At 39.2% G+C, this 22844-nt stretch overlaps 1 protein-coding gene across 1 annotated transcript; it reads right to left on the bottom strand.

Annotated features, from left to right (window-relative positions):
* Positions 1–742: 742 nt before the first annotated feature.
* On the bottom strand, positions 743–21791 carry mfsd12b (major facilitator superfamily domain containing 12b). Its single transcript, XM_088350565.1, has 9 exons — positions 20803–21791; positions 13690–13900; positions 11800–11920; positions 11211–11384; positions 8096–8188; positions 7938–8030; positions 6076–6249; positions 5330–5424; positions 743–1346 (listed from the first exon to the last, which is right to left on the bottom strand). Exons 1-9 carry the CDS (start codon positions 21083–21085, stop codon positions 1205–1207), a joined length of 1386 nt encoding a protein of 461 aa, XP_088206691.1. The 5' UTR covers positions 21086–21791; the 3' UTR covers positions 743–1204.
* Positions 21792–22844: the final 1053 nt, after the last annotated feature.

Raw genomic sequence — 22844 nt, 5'->3', positions numbered from 1 at the left:
GCCAGATCTTACCTTTAACTGTCACAGTTGCCTATTGCTCCCAATTGGCCCCGCCTGTTTTGTGCCAGCTGCGGCTCATTGACTGATTGGCTTCCCTCCTATTTAAGCTCAGTGCTCTCACTCACCCTTTGTCAGTCCGTCAACGAACCTCTGCACCCGCAAGATGTGTGTTTTGACTCTGTCCGATATCCTGCTTGTGTATGCTGTCCGGCATCGATCCCATCTATCTCACCCTGTTTGATAACTGACTCCAGTCTCCAGTGTTTGGTATCGATCCTGTCTGTCTCGTCCTGTCTGATACCTTGCTACAATCTCCACTATCGGGTATCGTTGCCGTCTATATCTTCCTGTTTGATATCGGTCTTCAGTGTCTGGTGTCATTCCCGTCACTTTCGTCCTGTTTGATATCGGACTCCAGTCTCCAGTGTCTGGTATCGATCCCGTCCGTCTCGTCCTGTCTGGTATCTGCTCGTGTAACTGGTATCGATCTTGTCTGCCTCTGGCTTCCTGTTGTTCCACGCCAGACTTCTGCCTTATTTCTTTCGCCCAGCGATCGCCGAATCACTGGCGTTTGTGTTAATGTGGATGACTGCCCCATTTCCGTAAAATAAAGCTTGTGTGAGAAACAATACGCATCTGGGTCCTCCTCCTGTTCTGGTTCTGACATTTAGCTATACTTATCTTAACATTGGTATTTCATCTTGGGAGTGTGAAAAGACAGAAATTCAGTCATAAACAGATATTGTAATCATGAAAAGGTATTCACAATGTTTTAATTGTTTCATCACTCTTATTTTTGTCATATGTCCTTTGATTACCCTAGGAAATATGACATAAAAGGTGTCACACACCTCACATGAGGCAGCAGATTTGTGTACTTACTCTCAACCAGAGATAAAATAGTAATTAAATATAACGAAACATGTACTGTAAACTATAAAAACAGTTACTGAGGCAAAACAAAAAAAATACACTACAACAATGTTGATAGTGTCCTTCCTGGATGTTTTTGTGTAGTGTTAGCTATTATTTAGGAGCTCCCTTGAGAGTGAAGAAATAGAATATGACGATTGAGCTTAAATATCATTTCAATATGTTGAGGTTTTGACCTTATAACTTAGTAAAGAGTAACTATGAAAAGACCTCCTGAAAGATGTCCCTCATACATTGATTTTCACAATCATGAAGCACAATTTTGGCAATATCAGCACATGGTTTTTCTAATCTTGAGAGGCCAGATGAGAATTGTCAAGAGGCCGAGTGCGGCAGCAAACGCCACACCTCCCGTTACTGCCGCCATCACGTCACGATAAAACCAAATGCATGCTGGGCAACATGTTTCTGTGCTGTGGAAGACAAAGGAGCAAGAAGAATAGTCAGTTTGACACCCAGCAGGACACTTGAGCAAATGACATCCTAATCCACTAATAACGATTTAAGGGGGAAAAAATTACCTTGTGGTGTGCAACCATCAAAATTTTAACTGTCAATAGGAAATATAATACGTTGCCACTCGCACTTAAACTACATATAAAACATATTTGGGACCAAACTCTATTGTTTGGTCTTATTTTTCTAATCATAAATTAAATCTTTATCAGGGCATCTACTGTAAGTTATGTTTATTTGTGTAGCCCTTATTCACAAGGAGTCTCAAAGGGCTGTACTAAATGTATACCCTACTTTCCCCGGACTTAAAATATACAGTAAAGATGTGAAAATAATACAGGGAATCATGCATCCATCCAGACAACTCGCTCGCACATTCACACCTAGGGACAATTCTGACCGGCCAATTAACCTGACATGCATGTTTTTGGAATGAGGAGGGAAACCGGAGTGCCCGGAGGAAACCCACACAAACACGGGGAGAACATGCAAACTCCACACAGGAAGGTTTGATCCCATGATCTCAGAACTGTGCCGAGGACACGCTAACCACTCAGCCGCCGTGTTGCCTACTTAGGAAATCAATAAATATAAAAACCTCATCAAGTACAATTTTCTAGTTCTATTTGCAGATAATTTTAAATGTAAATGTTCTGCATTTATTTAGCACTTTTCAAGTCGATGAAGACCTTGTGCTTCATACTTTCCCTTTTCCACACACTAACTAACCGATAGCAGGGTCAGCCATGCAAGGCAACTACCTGCTCATCGGGGGCATAAGGGATTCAGTGTCTTGCCCAAGGACACTTCGACATATAACTCAGAGGAGCCGGGAATCAAACCTGCGACCTCTTGTTTTTTCTTACTTAACTATATTTCTCTTGTTTTTTCCATTCATCATTTATCTGTACTGCTTATCCTCAGTAGGGTCACCGGGGTGCTGGAGCCCAGAATTGAACTGGTTGCCAGCCAGTGGCAGGGCACACATGGACAGACAACTCACTCGCTCATTCACACCTAGGGACAATTTGGACCGGCAAATGAACCGGACATGCATGTTTTTGGAATGTGGGAGGAAACCCACACAAGCACGTGGAGAACATGCAAACTCCACATGGTGAGGATGCGGCAGCTGGACTTCAACCCTGAACCTCTGCACTGTGGGGCTGCGTGCTAACCACCCATCTGCCGTGCCACCTCTTATTTTTTCGATAATGAAAATAAAAATTACAGTAAACATATAAGGATGACACAGGAAATCTTTAAAAATACAAATCTTTTTTAAGTCAAATGTTCTTGTTCTATGGTTAGTTACCTATGCACATAAGAACCAACATATGCAACGTCTTTTGTAAAATATATTTCATCCACAAGATGCATGAAATAAAAACTACTATAGGAGCTAGGGTTGCATTGAAATAACAATAATGTAAAAAAACATTTTTTTTAAATGATCTATTCAGAAATTGTTACCATGTGTAGTAGTATTTCATTGTAATAATGCATTTTCCTATTTATTTACAATATTCCCAGTCTAAGAGGTGCACCAGAATATAACTGGGACTTTTTGAATTTCTTTCAATCTTTAGTTTTTAAGGTCTGCCTTATAGTCCAGAAAACAAGGTCGTTGGATTTAAAAACCTTTTGTGCAATGTTAATTAAAGAAGTTTCCGTTACTATGGATAATAGCAATATTAATAAACCTTTTTTTTAACTTCCCCAAAAGTTGTCTGTGATATTTGGCTATTTTTTTAAATGAATAACTAAATACGTAAAATCCGTATGTCCTTAAAACAAGCATTTACAGCAGGAGTCCCTGAACCTTTTCCTGTGAGGGGCCGGGGTCAGTTTGTAACCTCCCCCAAAAAAGTGTGTCGATTGCCTAAATATAAAAACGCATTGTTTTCCAAAAAGCCACAACCAAATAACCCTGAAGTCAGAAAATAAATAACACTATTCAAGAAATAAATAATAAGCAAAAAAACCTTCTCAGGATTCTTTATAGAACAAAAGTCAGGAAATAAACAATAAGACTATTCATGAAATGAATAATAACACTCTTGTTAGTTCTTCCCAGAAAAAAAAACCTGGAATATAAACTTTTTGTTGCGCCTTACAAAGTCTTAACATCCTCTATTTAGTTCAGTTGTCAGAGCACCAGTGGCAGAGATTACTTGCGAAAAACCAGTAGATTTAATCTCATAATTACATTTTTAGTCAAAGTACCAGAGACAAATGTTAATTAAATCGTATTTTTCACATGTTACATTGACAATTCATTCTATTCTGCACTTGCATGGTGACACATTTATTGTAAGTGACAAATTTAGTGTCATTGTAACATGAAATGCCCAGCAAAATTAACATTCGCCTCTGGTACTGTGACCAAAGTTGGTTTCAATGAGATCAAACCCAATACCTTTTCTCATGTCATCTACAGTACATCACTGCAGTCTTACTGCCGCAACCTAGGATGGAAACCTGTTGCAACCAAAAATGTGCAACCAGACTTTGATTTTGTTTTGAGGTAATTAGTAGTTTGAGGACCACTGATTTACAAGCTCAGTTTTTTCCTCCAGGGCCATCGCCACCCTAAACAAGCACGCAAGATTATGACAAATTGATATCTTGCCAGTTGCATGGAAAAATGCATACTCATATCTTAACGCTTTTTTGGTTGCTTAATATTATTGCACTACTTTCATTGCGCTTCATTGCACTATTTTCATTAGACTATTATTTCAACTTGGGCCAGTCTCCAAGCACTACCTTGTAAATATATTTGCCAATATATCCTGACATTATATCATCTTATTTTTCTTCTATTTTTCTAAGTCTTTATTGCTTGTTTATCCTGGAGCACCATGTCTAATATCGTAATCGTGATCAATGACAATCAAAGACAATTCATTTCAATTCAACCCAATACCCGCTCTTTAGCCAGAAGGTGGCAGTACTGTAACACCAACGTTGTGGCTTGCCGAGTTTTGAACACTAAAACTACAATTCCTGGGAATTGAAGGGCTTCAAACCGTCTGCAGAAAATAACAAGATTCATCATGTCTGTTGGTATAGTTGTCCATTGTCTTTTGCGTCTTCTGTCATCGTTTTTTTTTGGGAAAGTCGAGTTGTGTTTGGTTTACCATACTATGTTTTACTAATGATAATTCCAAATATTGTATAAGTCACATAAATGTATCTGTAACACCAAGGGCGTAGGTTTGGTCTTGGGTGGGGCACGGTATTTTCAATTAAGTGATCACATAATGCTGGCAGCGTTGGATTACTTTAAAAATGTAATCAGATAGTTACTAGTTACCTGTTGAAAAATGTAATCGGTTACGTAATCCGAATACTATAATATTGAAGCAATGTAACTGGAATACTTTTGAATTACTTCATTACCATATATGCTCATAAAAGACAAAAACGATCTAAATATTTTTACTAAATTGGTTTTTTTAACATAAAGGAACAATATAACCTTGAAAAGGAATTGGAGGAAACAAAGGTTAGGTAGTTGCTTACAGAGAAGTTCTCAAATTTTAACAACAGAGTAAAGTTTATTAAGCAAAAATAAAATGTTCTCTTTAACATGGCAGACAAGATACGCTCCGTTTTAGTTTTCATTAAGAAAAACCCGATATTGTTTTGAACACAGCGATTGTTCACTTTCTAGATTTCCAACAAACTTTTTTACTTGTTTGAAGAGGAAAAAGAAAAATGCTGAAATAATAATTTGTGTTGTCGATTTGGTAAATAAAATTAATTACACAAACTATTTTTATTTGACACACTCTGTTTTGCTTTGAGTAAATAGGAGATGAGTTGTGTTTGTGGGGTTTATTATGACTTAATAAGGAGAAATGCAATCTTTAGTTGGCTGAGTTTGACAAGTATGCAACTGACATGCGAACATTTGCAAAGAGGGAACGCTTACCTGCAGGGTCTGATACTCTGAATGAGCATGACACCCAAACCATTGGCCACCTTGTCCGTGAGGCTCATGGATCCATAAACAAAAGCTCCACTTTGCTGTCAAACAAAACACACATTAAAAATATAGCGAAACTTGACATGACGTCTGATTGTAAAACCCAATGGTTGGAATCTATTTATATAGCAGACTGATAAGTTTATTCTATTTTTAATAATTGACACCAGCAAAGGAGATCGCATAGCATGCCAATTTGTTATTTTGACTATAAAAAATCACTGTTGTTTGTTGTTTTGTCTGTAATGCACTGTTTACTTCACAGTTCCACTTGGCTTATCATCTTGTTGTTTGTGACTTCCACACAGGTCTGGTTTTGTAGCCTAGGAGATTAAATAAAAGAAGGGCTCGGGAGGGCTTTTGAAACCCATTGGAAATTTTTCTCTGAGGCTAGGGCTCTCCCCTGTTCTCCTTGCAAGTGCGGAATCGACTGATGTATAATATTTACTAAAGTATACATTTAACACAGACATTTTTAATCTTTTTGAAACAGGCCATTTACGTTTTTCAGGCTACACTAACAATAACTTTAATGAATACATACTTGGAGGAACTGAATAATACACATTGAGCCTTTAAGGAAGAATTTTTCTGACAAAACAAGCAAACAGAACCATGACTCTGCAACAAACATTCTGCTTATCTTGTTTCACAAGCTGGGAAGGGTGTAACTTTGTGTGGGTGCGTCTTACCGTTTGCTCCCCGATGAGCTGCGCAGTCATTGAGAGAGACATGACCAGGATTACAGCCGATCCGGCTCCTAACAGGGCCGCTGCGCCATAGATGCTGTGCGCTCCCATGTGCTTGTCAAATATCACCCAGAGGGAAAAGCTGATCACCAGCAGCAGGCCAACAAAATACATCATCTGAGGAGTACAGCGCTTTGAGATAAATCACCACACAGTCATCATGCGTATTCATATCTCTATATACAAGCACCTCTAGACACGAGAATTTCGATATAGGCGATTTGGAACGAAAATCTTGCCCGACATACGATGGAAGATCCAGATTGCGAGAATTTCCAGAAGCTACCACTAGAGACAGCCAGCGTCAGATCGTCCCGGTTGGCGAATGCGCTCCCGGTATCAGACACCTGATTCCACGCACTAAGTTATGTTCCGCAGGAAGTTTGTTTTTATTTTATTGTATTTCCTTTACATGAGCCTTGCCATGAGTTCCAGAAAAGGAAATGGTACGGAAAAAAAAGAGGATGATGTCAATTAAAATGAAGCAGGCAACAATAGACAAGCATGACCGTAGGGGTTCACATAAGTGACCTAGCGAAGCAGTACGATCCACTATTTGTACGTTTTTGAAACTGAAAGATATAGTCAAGGCTATAAAACTAACGAGGGGGTGACTGTTCTTTTAAAATTGCAAACCACTATTCATGACAAGACGGAGAGACTTTTGTAGTTGTGGATACGCGACAAGGAGCTAGCAAGAGATACCGTCACAGATATCAAAAGTCACTGTCTATCTACAATGACCTACAACTTGACGCAGCGTCAACATAAGAGGACTCGTCCTTAGGTACAACCAATGGATGTCAATACCAGCTGTGGCCGGTTTGAGATATTCATTAGGAGGACTGGAATACACCATGTGGTTTGGGCATGGGAAAGCAGCGAGTTTAGGTCACAAGTCTGCGGAAGTGTTTATGCAGCGCTACATAAAACAAAATGAAAGTGTATGCTTTAAAGTAATTTGTGCGTACGTTCATTTAAATTGACAGTACCATTCATTTTAAATGTGCTTACGTATCATCAACAGTCTCTCGTGCTCCATCACTCCTACTGCACCTCTCCAATTCCTTTCGAATAACGCACACACCTCCGTTACACTGACTTCCTTTATAGTAAGTTCTCATAATAATCTCGCATTTTATTTCATTAATATCATTTATTTCATTACATTATTTTTCTGTTCAATTACTACTTGAATATGGTTTAGTGATCAGAAAAGATGTTTTGTAGTTCATTAGGGTCAATTTGGATGGTTTTGGGAGGCAGAGAACAGATAAATTATCCATCCATCATCTACACCGCTTATCCTCAGTAGGGTTGCGGGGGAGCTGGAGCCCATCCCAGCTATCTTCGGGCAGTGGGGAAAGGACACCCTGAACTGGTTGCCAGCCAGTCGCAGGGCATACAAGGACAGACAACTCACTCGCTCATTCACACCTAGGGACAATTTGGACCGGTCAATTAAACTGACATGCACGTTTTTGGAATGTGGGAGGAAGCCGGAGTGCCCGGAAGAAACTCACGCAAGCACGGGGAGAACATGCAAACTCCACACAGGAAAGTTTGATCCCATGACCTCAGAACTGTGTCGCACACACGCTAACCACTGCGCTCCCGTGCTGCCCGTTTAAATTAGTTTTCACGTATTTCATATCAGTAACATTTGCCTGTTACGCGAGCAATTTGAGATACGAGCATGATCCTGGAAAGGATTTAGGTCGTATGTAGAGGTATCACTGTATACTAAGAAAAATGAATGTGGTCCTGGTTTTTAGATTTTCTGTTGATAATGTTGTTTCACTCACACTGATGCCTACGAGTTTGCTTATTGGCTTCAGAGTCAGAGAGCTGATGAACCCACAGACATACATCACAAGCGGGATGATGGCGATGTATTTCTGTTGGACAAAATGGTGTGCGTTAGAGAACAACAGACAAACGCTGATGCAGTGCAATAGTTTACCTTTGGTAGCAGTAGCGAGTTGGTGAGGTAAACAGAGATGTATGACTGAGACAGGTTGACAATCAGTCTGGTGCACATATAGAGGAAAGCCATCTTGGATAGAAAAGAACATGAAAGATAAGCAATGATATATTTTGGATTTTTGGCCTCTGACAAGCAGTTCCGGATATGCTTTTTGTCCACTCATGGTTTCACCACGAGACTAATTGCACCACTGTGCTGACAAGAATAGTTTAAGAGGATCATTTGACCTGGCACTGCCAGGGATTTTGGGGTATTTGGGGACACAAGTGCCCACAGGCAAAAAAGGGCGCTTCAGCATCTATGTGCATTCTTTTATAAGAATGTAAATATAATGTACCAACGCCGTCATAAAATAAAATATAATTTCTTTGGGTATTTTTACTCTTTTGGCTTTAATTTTTGGAAGTTTAAATAATGCTATCTCTCGAAATAGTGTTTGAGATTTAACACACAAATATTTTGTCAATGCTCTGATAAAGGATTTGTTTTAAAAGGAGATGTGAACATTTGAAAAATATCTTTATTATATGATGTTGCCCACTAATCTATGGCTTTCTTAGCAGAGCTTTACTTACATTCATGTTAATTTGATTTTTTTCAATTACAGTTTCTATTATAGTTTCCCCTTGCTCTTGACTGAGTGATATCACGGTTGCTCAGAATTCAGGTAACATGTAAACAAGGCTCAAATGTTTCGGGTGTGTTTGTCATTGAAAAATAAAATGGAAAAGTAAATAAAGAAAAAAGATGTAATAAATAAGAAAAATATCAACCTTTCTAAAATTCCAAGATATTGTTCAGTTGGGAGATAAAATGACCAAAAGTAAGTAGTACTGTTCTATATTTTTTTTGCCTGTAAAGTGAATGGTGCAAAGTTGCAGTAGGTAGATGGTTTTAAAGGGATTCCCAAATTCTAAAACATAGAAAATGTGGGAAAATGTATGACGTGGAGGGGTAAACCAGTGTATGCTGTCGGGCCTCTCTGCTGATGAAGGGTTGCATGTCACAGCAACTCATGCCTTGTTGTGCTGTGGGCTTAATGTTACGTGTCAGGTTCGGAATAGGGAAGTGGAGTAAATGTTTTGTGAATGTGAGTATGTTGTTGACTATAGCCACCTCTCACCAGGGATATATAGCTATGGTATATAGATAGAAAGATGTTTTGCAGGCCCGCAATAGAAAACATGAAGAAAATATGTTGTGAAAAAAGTAAAACATTCTTTCCAATATCCAACACTAATTTTGCTCACTATAAGGATTGCTTTTATTATTTTAGTTAATATTTTTTCATCTTAGTTAACTTTTCCTTATTATTGAATTACATATTTTACTGTAATATTTCATCAATGACTTTAGCCCCAAGCTGCATAAATTCCTATTAAACACATGGGTAAAAATGTTTAATATTTATGCTGCAAAAAAATGATTTGCCTAAAAAGCATGAGTTTCGGTGGGTCTGATGGACAGAAAAAAACTCAGTTTAATATATGAGACCAGATAACAATGGAACGGCTAATTGGGAGTGTCGGAATATGCACAGAATTAATATATGCCAGTTTCATTTGGGTACCAAATAATAACCCTTTCCGCTTTTAAAGTATTATTTTGGACTTTGCTTGTAAGCACTCTAACTTACAGAGGCAACCGGGTGCCTTAATTTATTATAACCAAATAACCAAACTGGCGACCAAGTGAAGCAGTGGTGCAATTTGTCTCGAGGTGAAACCATGGAAAACTCATGTTACGGTGACTTCATACTCGGTGACCTATTTTAATTAACACAGTCCAGAGTTGCGTCCGCATTGGTGCCCCGAAAACCCAGGCAGTTAAGGGATCCATGAACCGGTAGTTAAAAAAAATGGGGGTGTTTTTTTTTATTTTGGTAGGTTACATTAATCCAACGACTAGGCTGGTCCAAAACATTTTTTTTCTTAAACTTGTTTTCTTAATGCATTCAACAGGAGTTAGATTATATAATCTGTTGCCCACTTTATCGCACGTGATTACTTTGGGACATAATTTCTCTTATCTCGGTCACCAACCTTTTTCCTATAAAGAGCCAAATTCATTTCATGTGGATTTGTTAGAAGGTTCACTGTTCCATTGACAAAACCTTTTGTTGGTTTAGGAGCTTATTTTGGTCCTCAGACTTTTCTTTCCAGCAACCCAAAATTCTTAGTGTTTTTTTTCTAAAAAGAGGCCATTTGTTTCAATAGAGTTTTAAATTGAGCTTTGTAATTTCACCCTCTGCCACAGAAAACCACTTTCTTTTGTTCATCTTACAGTCAGATGACGCGTGATATTATCACAAACAATTACACTATAGTAAAACACACACACACACTTCTAGTTGCACGTTGCATGGAATTATATATTACTCAAAACTGATCCGAGCAGTAAATTTTGAAAATATGTCAACACAATGGATATTTACTCTGATAAATCAATCTTTTTTCCCCTCCCAGGAACTATCTGTGTTGTCCTGTCTTTTCCCTTCATTTTCAACCCCTGCCTGGCCTGTTCGACAAACACCCCCCCAATGGGCAAAAGTGATCTACTTTGCGCCCTTCATCGTCATCTTCCAGTTTGGCTGGACAGCCACTCAGATCTCACACTTGTCCCTCATTCCGGAGTTCGTGTCCAGCGAGAGCGCTAAGGTGGAGCTCACTGCATACAGGTTGGCTTATTCTAATAAGTAGTCCAGACAAACGGATTGAAAAATCATAAGCCTTGACAACTGCCAAATTCCCAAATTCTTAACCAGTTAAAATGCAAAGGAAAAGGTACATGTTTTTTGCATAAAATCTGTAGCTATTTCATCGTTATATTCCAATTATTTTTCAAGATAATTCATTTTAAAGACGGCATGTCTTGTCTTTGTCATCCTGAGCTGTGACGTCATTGGAGGAACACCATCATCCTAGCAGCCTTGGCAGAAAAATGTGATGTTGGCCAACCAAAACTACGCAATTATAAGCCAGGCTCGCCAGGAACCAACAACAAAAAGCTGATTAATTAACGATATGGGATAACATGGGGTAAATATAATGAACCATGTGCATTAGTTAAAAATATTGACGCTTAATGTCACCTGATAAAAGGAAGGCTCTTGAAGCCAGTTTTTCCATTTCAACACTTGAACAGGCGCTGCGTCCACATCTGGAGAAGGAGGAAGCAGCGCGTCGTCTGTGCACTTCTCCTTTGTGCCAATGTGAAATATGAAGGAGAAAATGACCCCAATTCCCACCACGATAAGGGCCAGCATCTGTTAGGCATGGAAAACCTTCATTAAAAATACAAATTGAGTCTCCTGAATGGCCACTATTTGTTATTTGGAAATAACGCAGGATTTCAGTAACGGGCTACGGCCATCCTTTCATTTCCAATACAGCTTATCCTACTGCACAGGATGGCATGTATTTGTCAAACTCGGGTGATTTTGCAGAACTCCAAAATAGTTTTTTTTCTAAATGCAACGAATGAATGAAAAACATGGTGCTAGGAGCATTTCAGATCACAACATTTCCCGGTAAAGTCATAGTTGCCTGACTACTTGGAGCTAAGCAGAATTCATAGTACACATTCCTTGGGCCTGAGAACAATGAAATGACAATGTCTGACTGTGCTTTCCGAATGAACCGGCTTTAAAAAATGTGCATCCTGCACCACTCAAATCTCACCCTAAAGAGAGGAACATCTGCCGAGCCTAGGTTGTCTGTGATGTCCTCTTGAGCCACGAAGTGAAAAAGCAGGAAGGCCACAGTGTAGACTGTGATGTTGGCCACTACGGTAAAAGCATACCTGAAAAACACAAACAACATTACATTCAGTTGGCTGGTTACACTAAAAACATATACAGTATGCTATCGGAGATGAAGTTTTACGTAGTTGTTTGGAAGTTATATGATCTAAGACGCGCTTATTTTGTGTCAATAAAAGGTACAGAGACTCTTTGCTACTTTACGTTAAAACTATTGCTGGTTGACTCCTTCACAGAACTTTAAATTTATCATTTTGTCTTTGTGGCGATTAATATCATTGTATCATGCATTGTGTTCAGCGGGAACAGACTAAGGAGGGCATGTGTGACTGTCTGTGCTCACGATTGAAATAGGCTGGTGCAAGCTGTCAGTCCAACAGCGGGCGCGCGTAAACAAACTGCAGCATAGCGCCAGAAAGCTTTAAGCGGCTCGTTACATAAAAAAAAAATACACACATCAATTAAATCGGACTCTAAGGAAAGTCCGAAGAAATTGTGATCACCAGCGGGTGCTTAGTGGAATAATAGCGGTCTCCAGAAACGACTCAGGTGGCTTCTGGGAGGAGGCAAGAGCGAAGCTGCTGGTCTAGCTTACTGCTAACGGTTTTATTTTAATCATCACAGAGATCTGTCTCCATTTTAGGAAGCCCAATGGTAGCAAACAGCTAGCCGGCTGCTCTCTAAACTGCTTTCTTACACTTTCGTTTTACTTTTGTGTAGTGACAATAAGACTGTCCATTCAACCTTAATTATGTGTTGTGTGTTATTATTTGTAGATATAAAGTTGTTATTGTGTTACATTTGTGTATTCTAAGTCGAAAATGACGCATCTCGAGGTAAGCTTAACCCTTTTGGGGCTTATATGAAGGTACAAGGCTACATTGCGGATTTTCACTTTTCGCGGGTGGTTCTGCTCCCCATTAACTGCAAAAAACGAGCGATTTCTGTATTCCAAACAGATTTTTTTTTCATTAGGCGCAGTACTATATGATGTTCCCCCCCACAATTATGGAAATATGTTGCAAAGTATTCCATGAGCAATCTGGCTCGTTTTCTTTAGACCTGTTACATCATTGAAGGAACACAACACTTTTAAAATGTTGAATCCCATTACCACAACATGTGTGGCAGCTACAAAAGGGACAGCAATTGTAGTGAACAGAAATTCCATACCGCTCATTTCTGCTTGGGGAAATTGGAACTTTGCTTACCCAGTTGCCGGGGGACTTGGGACTGTTTTATCGGTGTTGTGTGCTTGGACTTCCAAGTTTGTGTTTTACACTGCATGTGACTCGGATGGTATAATTTTGTTTGGCTAGCTACCCGTCTGCAAGCAAGGGCTTTCCTGTTTCGCTTGCTCCCAGTTGGCGCTCATTGGCTGCCCACTGTGTGTTGTTTGGCTGGCTAACCTAGTTTTCACTCCAGTTTTGCTTGTTCCTTCTTTTATTCCCAGCCGGCTTCGCGTTTATCGCCATTGCCGCTTTTTGTTGTTGGTTTCTAGCGTACCTGGCTTATAATTGCATATGTTTGGTTGGCCAACATCGCATTTGTCTGCCAAGGCTGCTAGAATGATAGTGTCCCTCCGATGAAGTCACAGCTCAGGATGACAAAGACAAGACATGCCGTCTCTAAAATGATTTATCTTGAAAAATAATTGGAATATAACGATGAAATAAATATAGATTTTATGCAAAAAACATGTACCTTTTCCTTTGCATTTTAAATGTTTAAGAATTTGGGAATTTGGCACTTGTCATGCGTTATGATTTTTAAATCAGTTTGTCTGGACTACTTATTAAAATAAGCCCACCTGTATGCAGTGAGCTCCACTTTAGCGCTCTCGCTGGACACGAGCTCCGGAATGAGGGACAAGTGTGAGATCTGAGTGGCTGCCCAGCCAAACTGGAAGATGACGATGAAGGGCGCAAAGTAGATCACTTTTGCCCATTGGGGGGTGTTTGTCGAACAGGCCAGGCAGGGGTTGAAAATGAAGGGAAAGGACAGGACAACACAGATAGTTCCTGGGAGGGGAAAAAAGATTGATTTATCAAAGTAAAAATCCATTGTATTGACATTTTTTTTTAATTTACTGCTAGGATCAGTTTTGAATAATATATAAACTAATATATAATTCCATGCAATATGCAACTAGAAGTGTGTGTGTGTTTTACTATGGTGTAAATAAATTGTTTGAGATAATATCACGCGTCATCTGACTGTAAAATAAACAAAAGAAAAGGGTTTTCTGTGTCAGAGGGTGAAATTACAAAGCTCAACTTAAAACTATTGAAACAAATGGCCTCTTTTTAGAAAAAAAACACTAAGAATTTTGGGTTGCTGGAAAAAAAAAATCCTGAGGACCAAAATAAACTCCTAAACTAACAAAAGGTTTTGTCAATGGAACAGTGAACCTCTAACACATCCACATGAAATGAATTTGGCTCTTTATAGGAAAAAGGTTGGTGACCGAGATAAGAGAAATTATGTCCCAAAGTAATCAAGTGAGATAAAGTGGGCAACTGATTGTATAATCTAACTCCTGTTGAATGCATTAAGAAAACAAGAAAAAAAAAACAGCCTAGACATTGGATTAATGTAACCTACCAAAATAAAAAAAACCACCCCCATTTTTTTTTTAACTACCGGTTCATGGATCCCTTAACTGCATGGGTCTTCGGGGCACCAATGCGGACGCAATTCTGGACTGTGTTAATTAAAATAGGTCACTGAGTAAGTAGTCACCGTAACATGAGTTTTCCAGCTAAATTAAGTTTAATATTTAATCATCAAAGGATTACTTATATAATAAAATTACTTATTTTGGTTGTTGTAAATGTATATCATATTCATTCACATATTTTAATGAAGTATTTACGTGCTGTATCCTTTCTTATTCGTACTCTTTCAGCAATGGTCGTCCGCCCTTGTCTTATCATACAACTTTGATGTCTCAGCAATGTGCAGTAATAAATCTTGTAGAGGGAATTCTTCCGAAGACTGGTTCGGAGTACACTCTGATTTCATCTTTACTTTCAAACTTAGGAATAAATGTCCTGAACTGCACTGCTATTCTTCAGCTTTTTTTTAAGTCCGAATACTGGATCTGGGGCCGGAAAAGAACACGCGGCGAAAGATCTGAATGTCCTCTCACCTTCAACAGCCTTCTCCACTGTTGACGGTCCCTGGCCTGTTCTTGGGTCGTGGCAAAGTTGGCACTAGTCCATTCCTTAATCTTGTCGGCCCAGTTCTTTTTCAGTCTTACTCTCCTCCTGCCCCCTTGGACTGTGCCCTGGAGTATTATCTTGGTCAGTCCTGATGACCTTGCGACGTGACCATACCACTTAAGTTTGCCTCTGCACACAGTTGACAACAGTTCTTCGTAGCGTCCAATGTGCCCTCTGATGGTGTTGCGCACCGTTTTGTATGTCATATGGGCTACGTATCTGATGCCTAGAAGATTCCTGTAGCATCGCATCTCCATGGCTTGGATTTTCTTTTCAATTTTGCTGTGAGAGTCCATGTCTCGCAAGCGGAGAAGAGGATAGACATAACCAGCGCTTGCATGAGTCTGATCTTTGATTTCACTGCTATGTTCTTGTCCCTTCAGTCTTCAGTCTGGCGACTGCTGCTATGGTTTGACCTATCCAAGCCATGATTTCTGGTTCTGGCCCCTCTTCTGATATGACAGCTCCAAGATATTTAAATTTGGTGACACGTTATAGCTCTCTGTGGTTGATGTTTGTGGTCATACTTTGGGGATTGTTGGTCATTACTTTTGTTTTTATCTGTGCTGATTTACATCCCATACAGGCTTAATGGTTCGTCGAAGCGATTGACCAGACCTGAGTTCCTGTTCGTCTTCTACCAATTTGGCAATATCATCAGCAAAAAGAAAGTTAGTTATGTTGCGTCCCCCAATATGGATTGTACCTTCAGGTTGCTCCAGAGCCTTGGGCATGATCCTCTCAAGGAAGATGTTGAACTAGTTTATCAAAAAAATTGATAGAGGTTTCTCTGGTGCGATCAAAACTTCTCATATAGGATGCGCAAATTAAAAATATGTTCTGGGGTGCTCCTTCCCTCCCTGATACCTGCCTGTTTTTCGACTAGGATGTTTTTAGCTTGTTATTTCAGTCTGTTCATTGGGACCTTAGCATAACTTTACATGCATGGCTGATGAGACTGATGGGTCTGTCGTTGGAGCATAGTCAAAGGTTTGCTTTCTTTGGTAGTATAATTACTAGTGATTTTGACCATTTAGATGACCACTGTCCTGTTTGCCAGATCTTTCTGCAAATCCTTGTCAAAAAGTCTAGAATTTTCTCACTTCCATTTCATATGAGTTCTGATGGGATGTCTTAACTACAGGGGAAAAATTATTGTTTTTTTGACAGAAAATTGGGTTATTTTTTAAAAGGTGTCATATTTGACCAATAGATATCACTATAGTGTTGTGCAACCGAAAACAGGTGATACAAATCACAAGAAATAATACAAACTATGGAGACTAAGCGACTAAACCACAACATTTTTTCCTAACTTTTTGCCCAGCCTTTCACAAGGTTGTCGTTTTTGGGGGAGTACAGCAGCAAGATGGTGTAAATCATGTCGGCTCCCTTTAAGTTAGCTCATTATACCTAAAATAAATACAAATTTGTTGACCTACAAGTGTTTTAAATAATAAATGTTTATGTGATAGTTCATGTAATTTGTCTTATTATGGGAATACAGTTTTTTTAATGAATGAAGGTTTTTTTTTTAACAACTAGAAGGTTCTTAACAATACACAATGTCCTTAAAAACAAGATAATAGATAGATGAGATGGATGATAGAGATTGAATAGAATAGTGGATCAGCCCAGTTTATACCCAACTAAGGTTTTTTTTAATCCAAGTTTTTTAAGAACACGTGAGAACACAGCCAACTAAAACAACAGAAACTCAGAGATCTGGTCAATCGCCTGGAAAAAGCATCAACCCAGTAAGGGATCAGAGAAAAAACAAAAGAAATGACCAACATTCCCCAGGAAGAACTGGGCTGCCAACATTAAAGAATAGGCAGTTTCCAACTTTGCCATGACCCAAAAAAAAAGCCAGGAACCGTCAGCAGAGGAGAAAGCTATCTAGAGTTGCGTCCTCAGTAGTGCCCAAACGGTCAAAGGATTCATGAAAAGTAAAACGTTTTAAGAATGTGAGAGTCCACAAACACCTGCTGATAACTAAATTAATATCATATTATTGTGTTAACAATGGCACACTTTCATTCCTTAGCTTGTGACCTAATTGTTGTCATGTTCTCGTGACTTATTCACTGAAAATTATCAGAGGAGAAATCTTGATCCCCAAAGACACAAAAAATGTTTAACATATTAGTATATCACGGGTTTTTCCAAGGACAGATCATCTGATTTTGAAGTGCATGTAGCTTTTGATTGTTGTGCTGTGTGGAGGCAAGGTGACGAAAACGCCTGTGGGGCGAGCTATCAGCATCCTTACAATGGAACGTATCTGCTGACTTTTGCTCCACAGCGGATTCTCTGCACCTCAGAAACCCCACTACTGGATTACAGCGTGTCCCACCAACTCATCATTCATTTCAGTTTTGTCACTTAAATAAGTGCACTCAAAAACTGCATTATGTTAACCTTACGTTTTATGTCTTTATGCTAAGGCTTAGAATGACATAATAAATTGTGCTCTATCACAGTGTGTAGATTATTGTGTGTGTGGAAGTCTTGCCCCAAAATAATTTTGTTGTTGTTATTTCTCAATTTTTGACAATTCCAACTGTGGAAGTCAAAATCATGCAGGACCCGCTTCCGAATTCACTAATCCAGATTAAAACAATTACAGTGAACAAGTGAATGGTATCGCTACTTCATTGATTTGCATCGTGTTCTGGATTCTCATTGGCAAAACTTTTTTTTTTGCTTATTTTCTAACCAAGCCTAACTAGTGTTGGGTTATAAATGTACTGTAAAAGTATGTAAAACAGCTTGCCAAATTATGTGCAAATTATTCTACGAATCCAAGTTTCTCTAAAGCCCATAATGTCGACAAAATATTCTAGACAGACAAAAGGGTTTAATTGTATGATATTTGTAATTGAGATTTTTACATCAAGGAAATGTGTCTACTTTGTTGAAAATTACAAGGTAGGGTGAGGTATCTTAAAAAGTTGAAAGTAGAATGTTTTGTCTATTAAGTATATGTTAACAATGCCCAACCGAGATAAAAGAGCCCTTGTAATTGTTTTTCCCCACTGCGCCTCTCTGCTTTTTATTTACTTTTAGCAGAGCCGTTCAGGACGCTGAACAATTTAAGTTGGAGGAATGGGGAGAGGAGGGGGAATGGAGAGTAATTTTGTCTATCACCTCAGATTTTTATTTGTGTAACTAGAAAATGGTGAAAGAAAGGCCTGTTTTCATGCACAATCCAAACGCTCACTCCAACCCCAGAAAAGATGTAGAGAGAAGGCCTTCTGCTGGTGCCCAGAGCCAGGACTAAACAGGGTGAAGCTGCGTTTCAGTTCCATGCAGCTAAACTCTGGAATAGTCTTCCTGATGACGTCAGAGAGGCATCTACTCTGACAGTGTTTAAGTCCGGGCGGAAAACAGCTCTGTTCAACTGTGCATACAACTGAAAGGGTTCTATCTGCACTCTTTCATTAATTTTATTATGTTTTATCCGTGGTTTTAATGCATTTGAAAATAATAAATTTTAAATTTTCAATGTCTTTTCTTTTATTATTTTAACTGTATTTGTGTGTTTTTCTCTTTGACATTTCTGTAAAGCACGTTGAATTGCCTTGTTTATAAATTGTGCTATACAAATAAACTTGCCTTGCCTTATTCTCAGAAACATACTTGAAAGCGCAACAAGAGGAGCTAGACAGGGGTTGCAAAGATAACAAGCCAGAAGATGGCGTCAGCAAGTAATAAGAAAAATTATGTACAGCACCTTGAAAGATTATTGACAGAGCCATAAGAAAATATTGCTCAATTTTACTATCGTACTAGAATTTGGAATACATTTGTTTCTTTTTCATTAAGTTCAATTAGGTTCACTAGAATCAATGCAAAAGACTTAATGTCATCACCACAAAGTATATTTTTCAACAAAAATATAAAATCCATTATGATGCATATGTATTTTACAAAGTGATACTCATAATCTTGGAACAAAAGAGTTTCCCTCCAGTGATCTATGATCAGTATTGTCATACAAACATCAGTGCTGAGGTCCGGCTCATCTCTGAAGAGCAGGATGACGCTTCACACGTAAAACAACGGTTACTATATGATGAAGGTGCTGTATTTGAGTCAGATCATGAGGCTTCTCCTGCTACTGTTAACAATGGAAACCAGTACTATATGTTTAATGTGGTGTAGGAAACCCCTAACCCATAAAAAACATCCTGGAGGGGGATGTTCGCTGCGAAGCTGTACTTGCTCAAGACAGACAACAGGAAGAGGCGCCCCTATGAGCCAGGCGGTAAAGGGATCTGTGAGCCGTGAGACTAGAAGTGTCATTTTAACATTTTTGAACATTAGCAAACCTGTCGACCTCCACGGCTCCATGCCCGTACAAACTGTCGTATTTTCCCATACAAAATAATTGTACACCATATTTCTTTTTTTCTCAGAATGATGCATGATGGGAAATCCCCAGGCGGCAGATGCAAGCACACAGGAGGTCGGTGGTTCGCGCCCCGGCCGAGTCATTCCTAAGACTTAAAAAGTGGTCGGCGGCGCCCTCTGTTGGCTGCGGCTGCATCGGCTCGCTACAACGGGTCAGGTGCAATCGACATTTCGTTCTGTGTACATTGTTACACAGAATGACAATACAAGGAAATTATTATTATTATTATTATTATTATTATCAAACCGCTCGCTTCGTTTGCAACGAAAAAAAACATTACCGAGATAGAAGCTTCCGCGGCGATCTCCTTTGACTTGATCGATTTGCCGTTTTGTGATAGTCGGTGTATACCGGATGGTACCCATCATTGACAAAATTGCGTTTTTCCGTACAGATTTTCCTTGTACGTCGTACTCGTCTTAAAATGCATAAAAAACGTACTTTGTACGGCAAAACCGTACAGGTTGACAGGTATGCATTAGATCAGTTTGGCCCTCGGCTTTTGGGCTGAAAATTTTTATTTATCCCCTTCCATTTGTTTGACTTTGACAACTCGGATAAAAAATAATTAGTACAGTAATTGATTTACAGGGTTGGGTAGGGTTACTTTAACTGGATTACTTTCTATTACTTTTGGATTAATCCAATACCAAATATGTTAATAAAAGACAAAATAAACTAAATATGAATAAAATTATGACTCATAACACGTGGTAAGCTTTCTCTCCTGGCTTTGATCTCTTTGATCTCCGGCAAAACTAACATAAAATGCGACAGAAACAAAATGAAAATAAATCCAAACAGCTTGCCAACATCATTTTTGCCGTTCCATGTATTCCGTTACTCCCCAAGCCTGCACAAAATTTAGTCATTTTATTCATATTTAGTTTCTTTTGTCTTTTATTAGCATATTTGGTATTGGAGTAATCCAAAAGTAATTGAAAGTAATCCAGTTAAAGTAACCCTACCCAACCCTGTTGATTTATCATCAATACAGTTAATTTATTTTAATACTGTCGCACATTCTTTCATGTCAGAAATTCACAATATACTATTTAGATTCCAGTTTAAACTGCAATTTTTTATTCTAAACCTTTTTTATTTCTATATCTGCACTTGTTAACCTAGTTATTTGTATTTGTGTCTTATTTAATGCATGTTTGAATCCAGGGTGAGAGGTAATTTCATCAGTGCTGTATAATGTGCATATAGCATATTTGACAATAAAGTTCACAATGACAATGTATTCTGTTCATTCAGCCTGAACGGTTGCACAACTCACCCAACAGATGCCAACTTTTTCTCTTGCCGAATCTGAAGCCGGGAGTTCTATCGGATTCGTATCCTATGATGGGCGTGCAGACCCCGTCTGCCACCTGTCCGATGAGGAGCAGCACACCTGCGATGGTGCTCTGGAGACCCAGGACCGAGTGCAGGTAGACCAACAGGTAGGTGAACCACATCGAGGCGCACAAATCATTGAGAAAATGCCCAACGGCGTAGCTCAAGCGGCGGCAGATCGACAGGGTCCTCATCTCCCTCTCGATGGGGACGCACGACTCCATGATGGCTTGAATTGATTATTTCAATGTTTTATGTACACGTAGAACTCGTCCCTGGTTGTATTTACAAATAGTTACACTGGAGCGCACCTTGCCAAAGTGTCAGAAAATCTGCTGCATTAAGCATCTAATTCATTCAACTGTGAAGGATTATGACACATTGGTCCCACACGCCGCTAACGTAATCCGAATTAACTCGATACACATAGAAAATAAAACAAGATTCTTAAACGCTCCATCCTACACGGAGGTGGAGCTTTCACTTTGAGGTGGCGTTTAAATCTTATTCCTTGGAAAATGATTTAAATCCAGGCGATTTTGCTTGTAAACGCCTTAAGGTAACGCATAGACGAATAATCAAGTGTCTTTCACTCGTGACTCAATCTACTTCCTTTGTTTTTCCGAAAAAAGGAACGACGGGAAGTGCTGTTGCTGACGAATGGCTTTTTAAAAAAATCACCTTGAAAAGCTCGTTACTCGAGTCTTCGAATATGTTGGTATGTTTAACCGCTGGCTCCAAACTTCCGTTTTCGTCTTTTTTCTGAAGCGCGTGTTGTGGTTCCACTTCTCCATTTGAATTTTGGATTTAAAAGAAAAACAAAAAACACAAAAAACAGAGTTACATCAACGGAAAGAGTCACGTAAGCTAAACAATTCCTCGCCGAAATCTATGGGTACGCTTGTGTTTCGAAAGATGACGGACAGGTGCATTGTGGGAAACGGAGTTCCCACTGCGGAAAGCATGGTGACGTGTACCCCAACTTCGAAGACAGTCGAAACTGAACCCTCAACTAGGGTTGGGTAGGGTTACTTTAACTGGATTACTTTCAATTATTTTTGGATTACTCCAATACCAAATATGCTAATAAAAGACAAAAGAAACTCAATATGAATAAAATTACTAAATTTTTTCCATGCTTGGGGAGTAACGGAATACATGGAACGGCAAAAATGATGTTGGCAAGCTGTTTGGATTTATTTTCATTTTGTTTCTGTCGCATTTTATGTTAGTTTTGCCGGAGATCAAAGCCAGGAGCGAAAGCTTACCACGTGTTGAGAGTCATATTTTTATTCATATTTAGTTTCTTTTGTCCATATTTGGTATTGGAGTAATCCAAAAGTAATTGAAAGTAATCCAGTTAAAGTAACCCGACCCAACCCTGCCCTCAACACAGCAAAATGTTCAAATCGGTGTGAAATTGACAAGTAAAACACAAAAAACACCCCTTCACCCCCTGGATTATTAGCTATAACAGGGAGTACCCATGATTTCAGAAAATTATATAATGATTGACTAATAGCAAATTGTGGAGCACACGTTTTAATAATGCTTTGTGTTGAGTCATTTTAGTTTCTTTTAAAATAGTTTATTCCAGGGGCGATTTTGGATGTTCTGGCTGGTTAAAAACCTTGTTTTTTTCACTTAAAGTGATATCCATCCATTATCTGTACCGCTTATCCTCAGTAGGGTCACAGGGGTGCTGGAGCCCATCCCAGCTATCCTCGGGGAGTGGGCAGGAATCCATCCATTATCTGCACCGCTTATCCTCAGTAGGGTCGCGGGCGTGCTGGAGCCCATCCTAGCTGTCTTTAGGCAGTGGGCAGGGGACACCCTGAACTGGTTGCCAGCCAATCAGTCGCAGGGCACACAAGGACAGACAACTCACTTGCTCATTCACACCTAGGGACAATTTGGACCAGCCAATTAACCTGACATGCATGTTTTTGGAATTTGGGAGGAACCTGAGTGCCCGGAGAAACC

The sequence above is a fragment of the Urocampus carinirostris genome, chromosome 12, assembly GCF_059441175.1.
Source record: "Urocampus carinirostris isolate Australia breed hairy pipefish chromosome 12, RoL_Ucar_1.0, whole genome shotgun sequence".
NCBI classification, from domain to species: Eukaryota; Metazoa; Chordata; class Actinopteri; order Syngnathiformes; family Syngnathidae; genus Urocampus; species Urocampus carinirostris.
This window is presented reverse-complemented; position numbering and strand designations above follow the sequence as displayed.

What these genes read in the sequence shown, in the direction of transcription:
- mfsd12b (XM_088350565.1), bottom strand. Translation starts at nt 21,085, where the DNA reads ATGGAGTCGTGCGTCCCCATCGAGAGGGAGATGAGGACCCTGTCGATC. An exon ending in AAAAAGTTGGCATCTGTTGG is followed by an intron (nt 13,901 to 20,802) that starts GTGAGTTGTGCA and finishes TTCCCCTCCCAG; the next exon opens with GAACTATCTGTGTTGTCCTG. An exon ending in GTGGAGCTCACTGCATACAG is followed by an intron (nt 11,921 to 13,689) that starts GTGGGCTTATTT and finishes TGTGTTTTTCAG; the next exon opens with GTATGCTTTTACCGTAGTGG.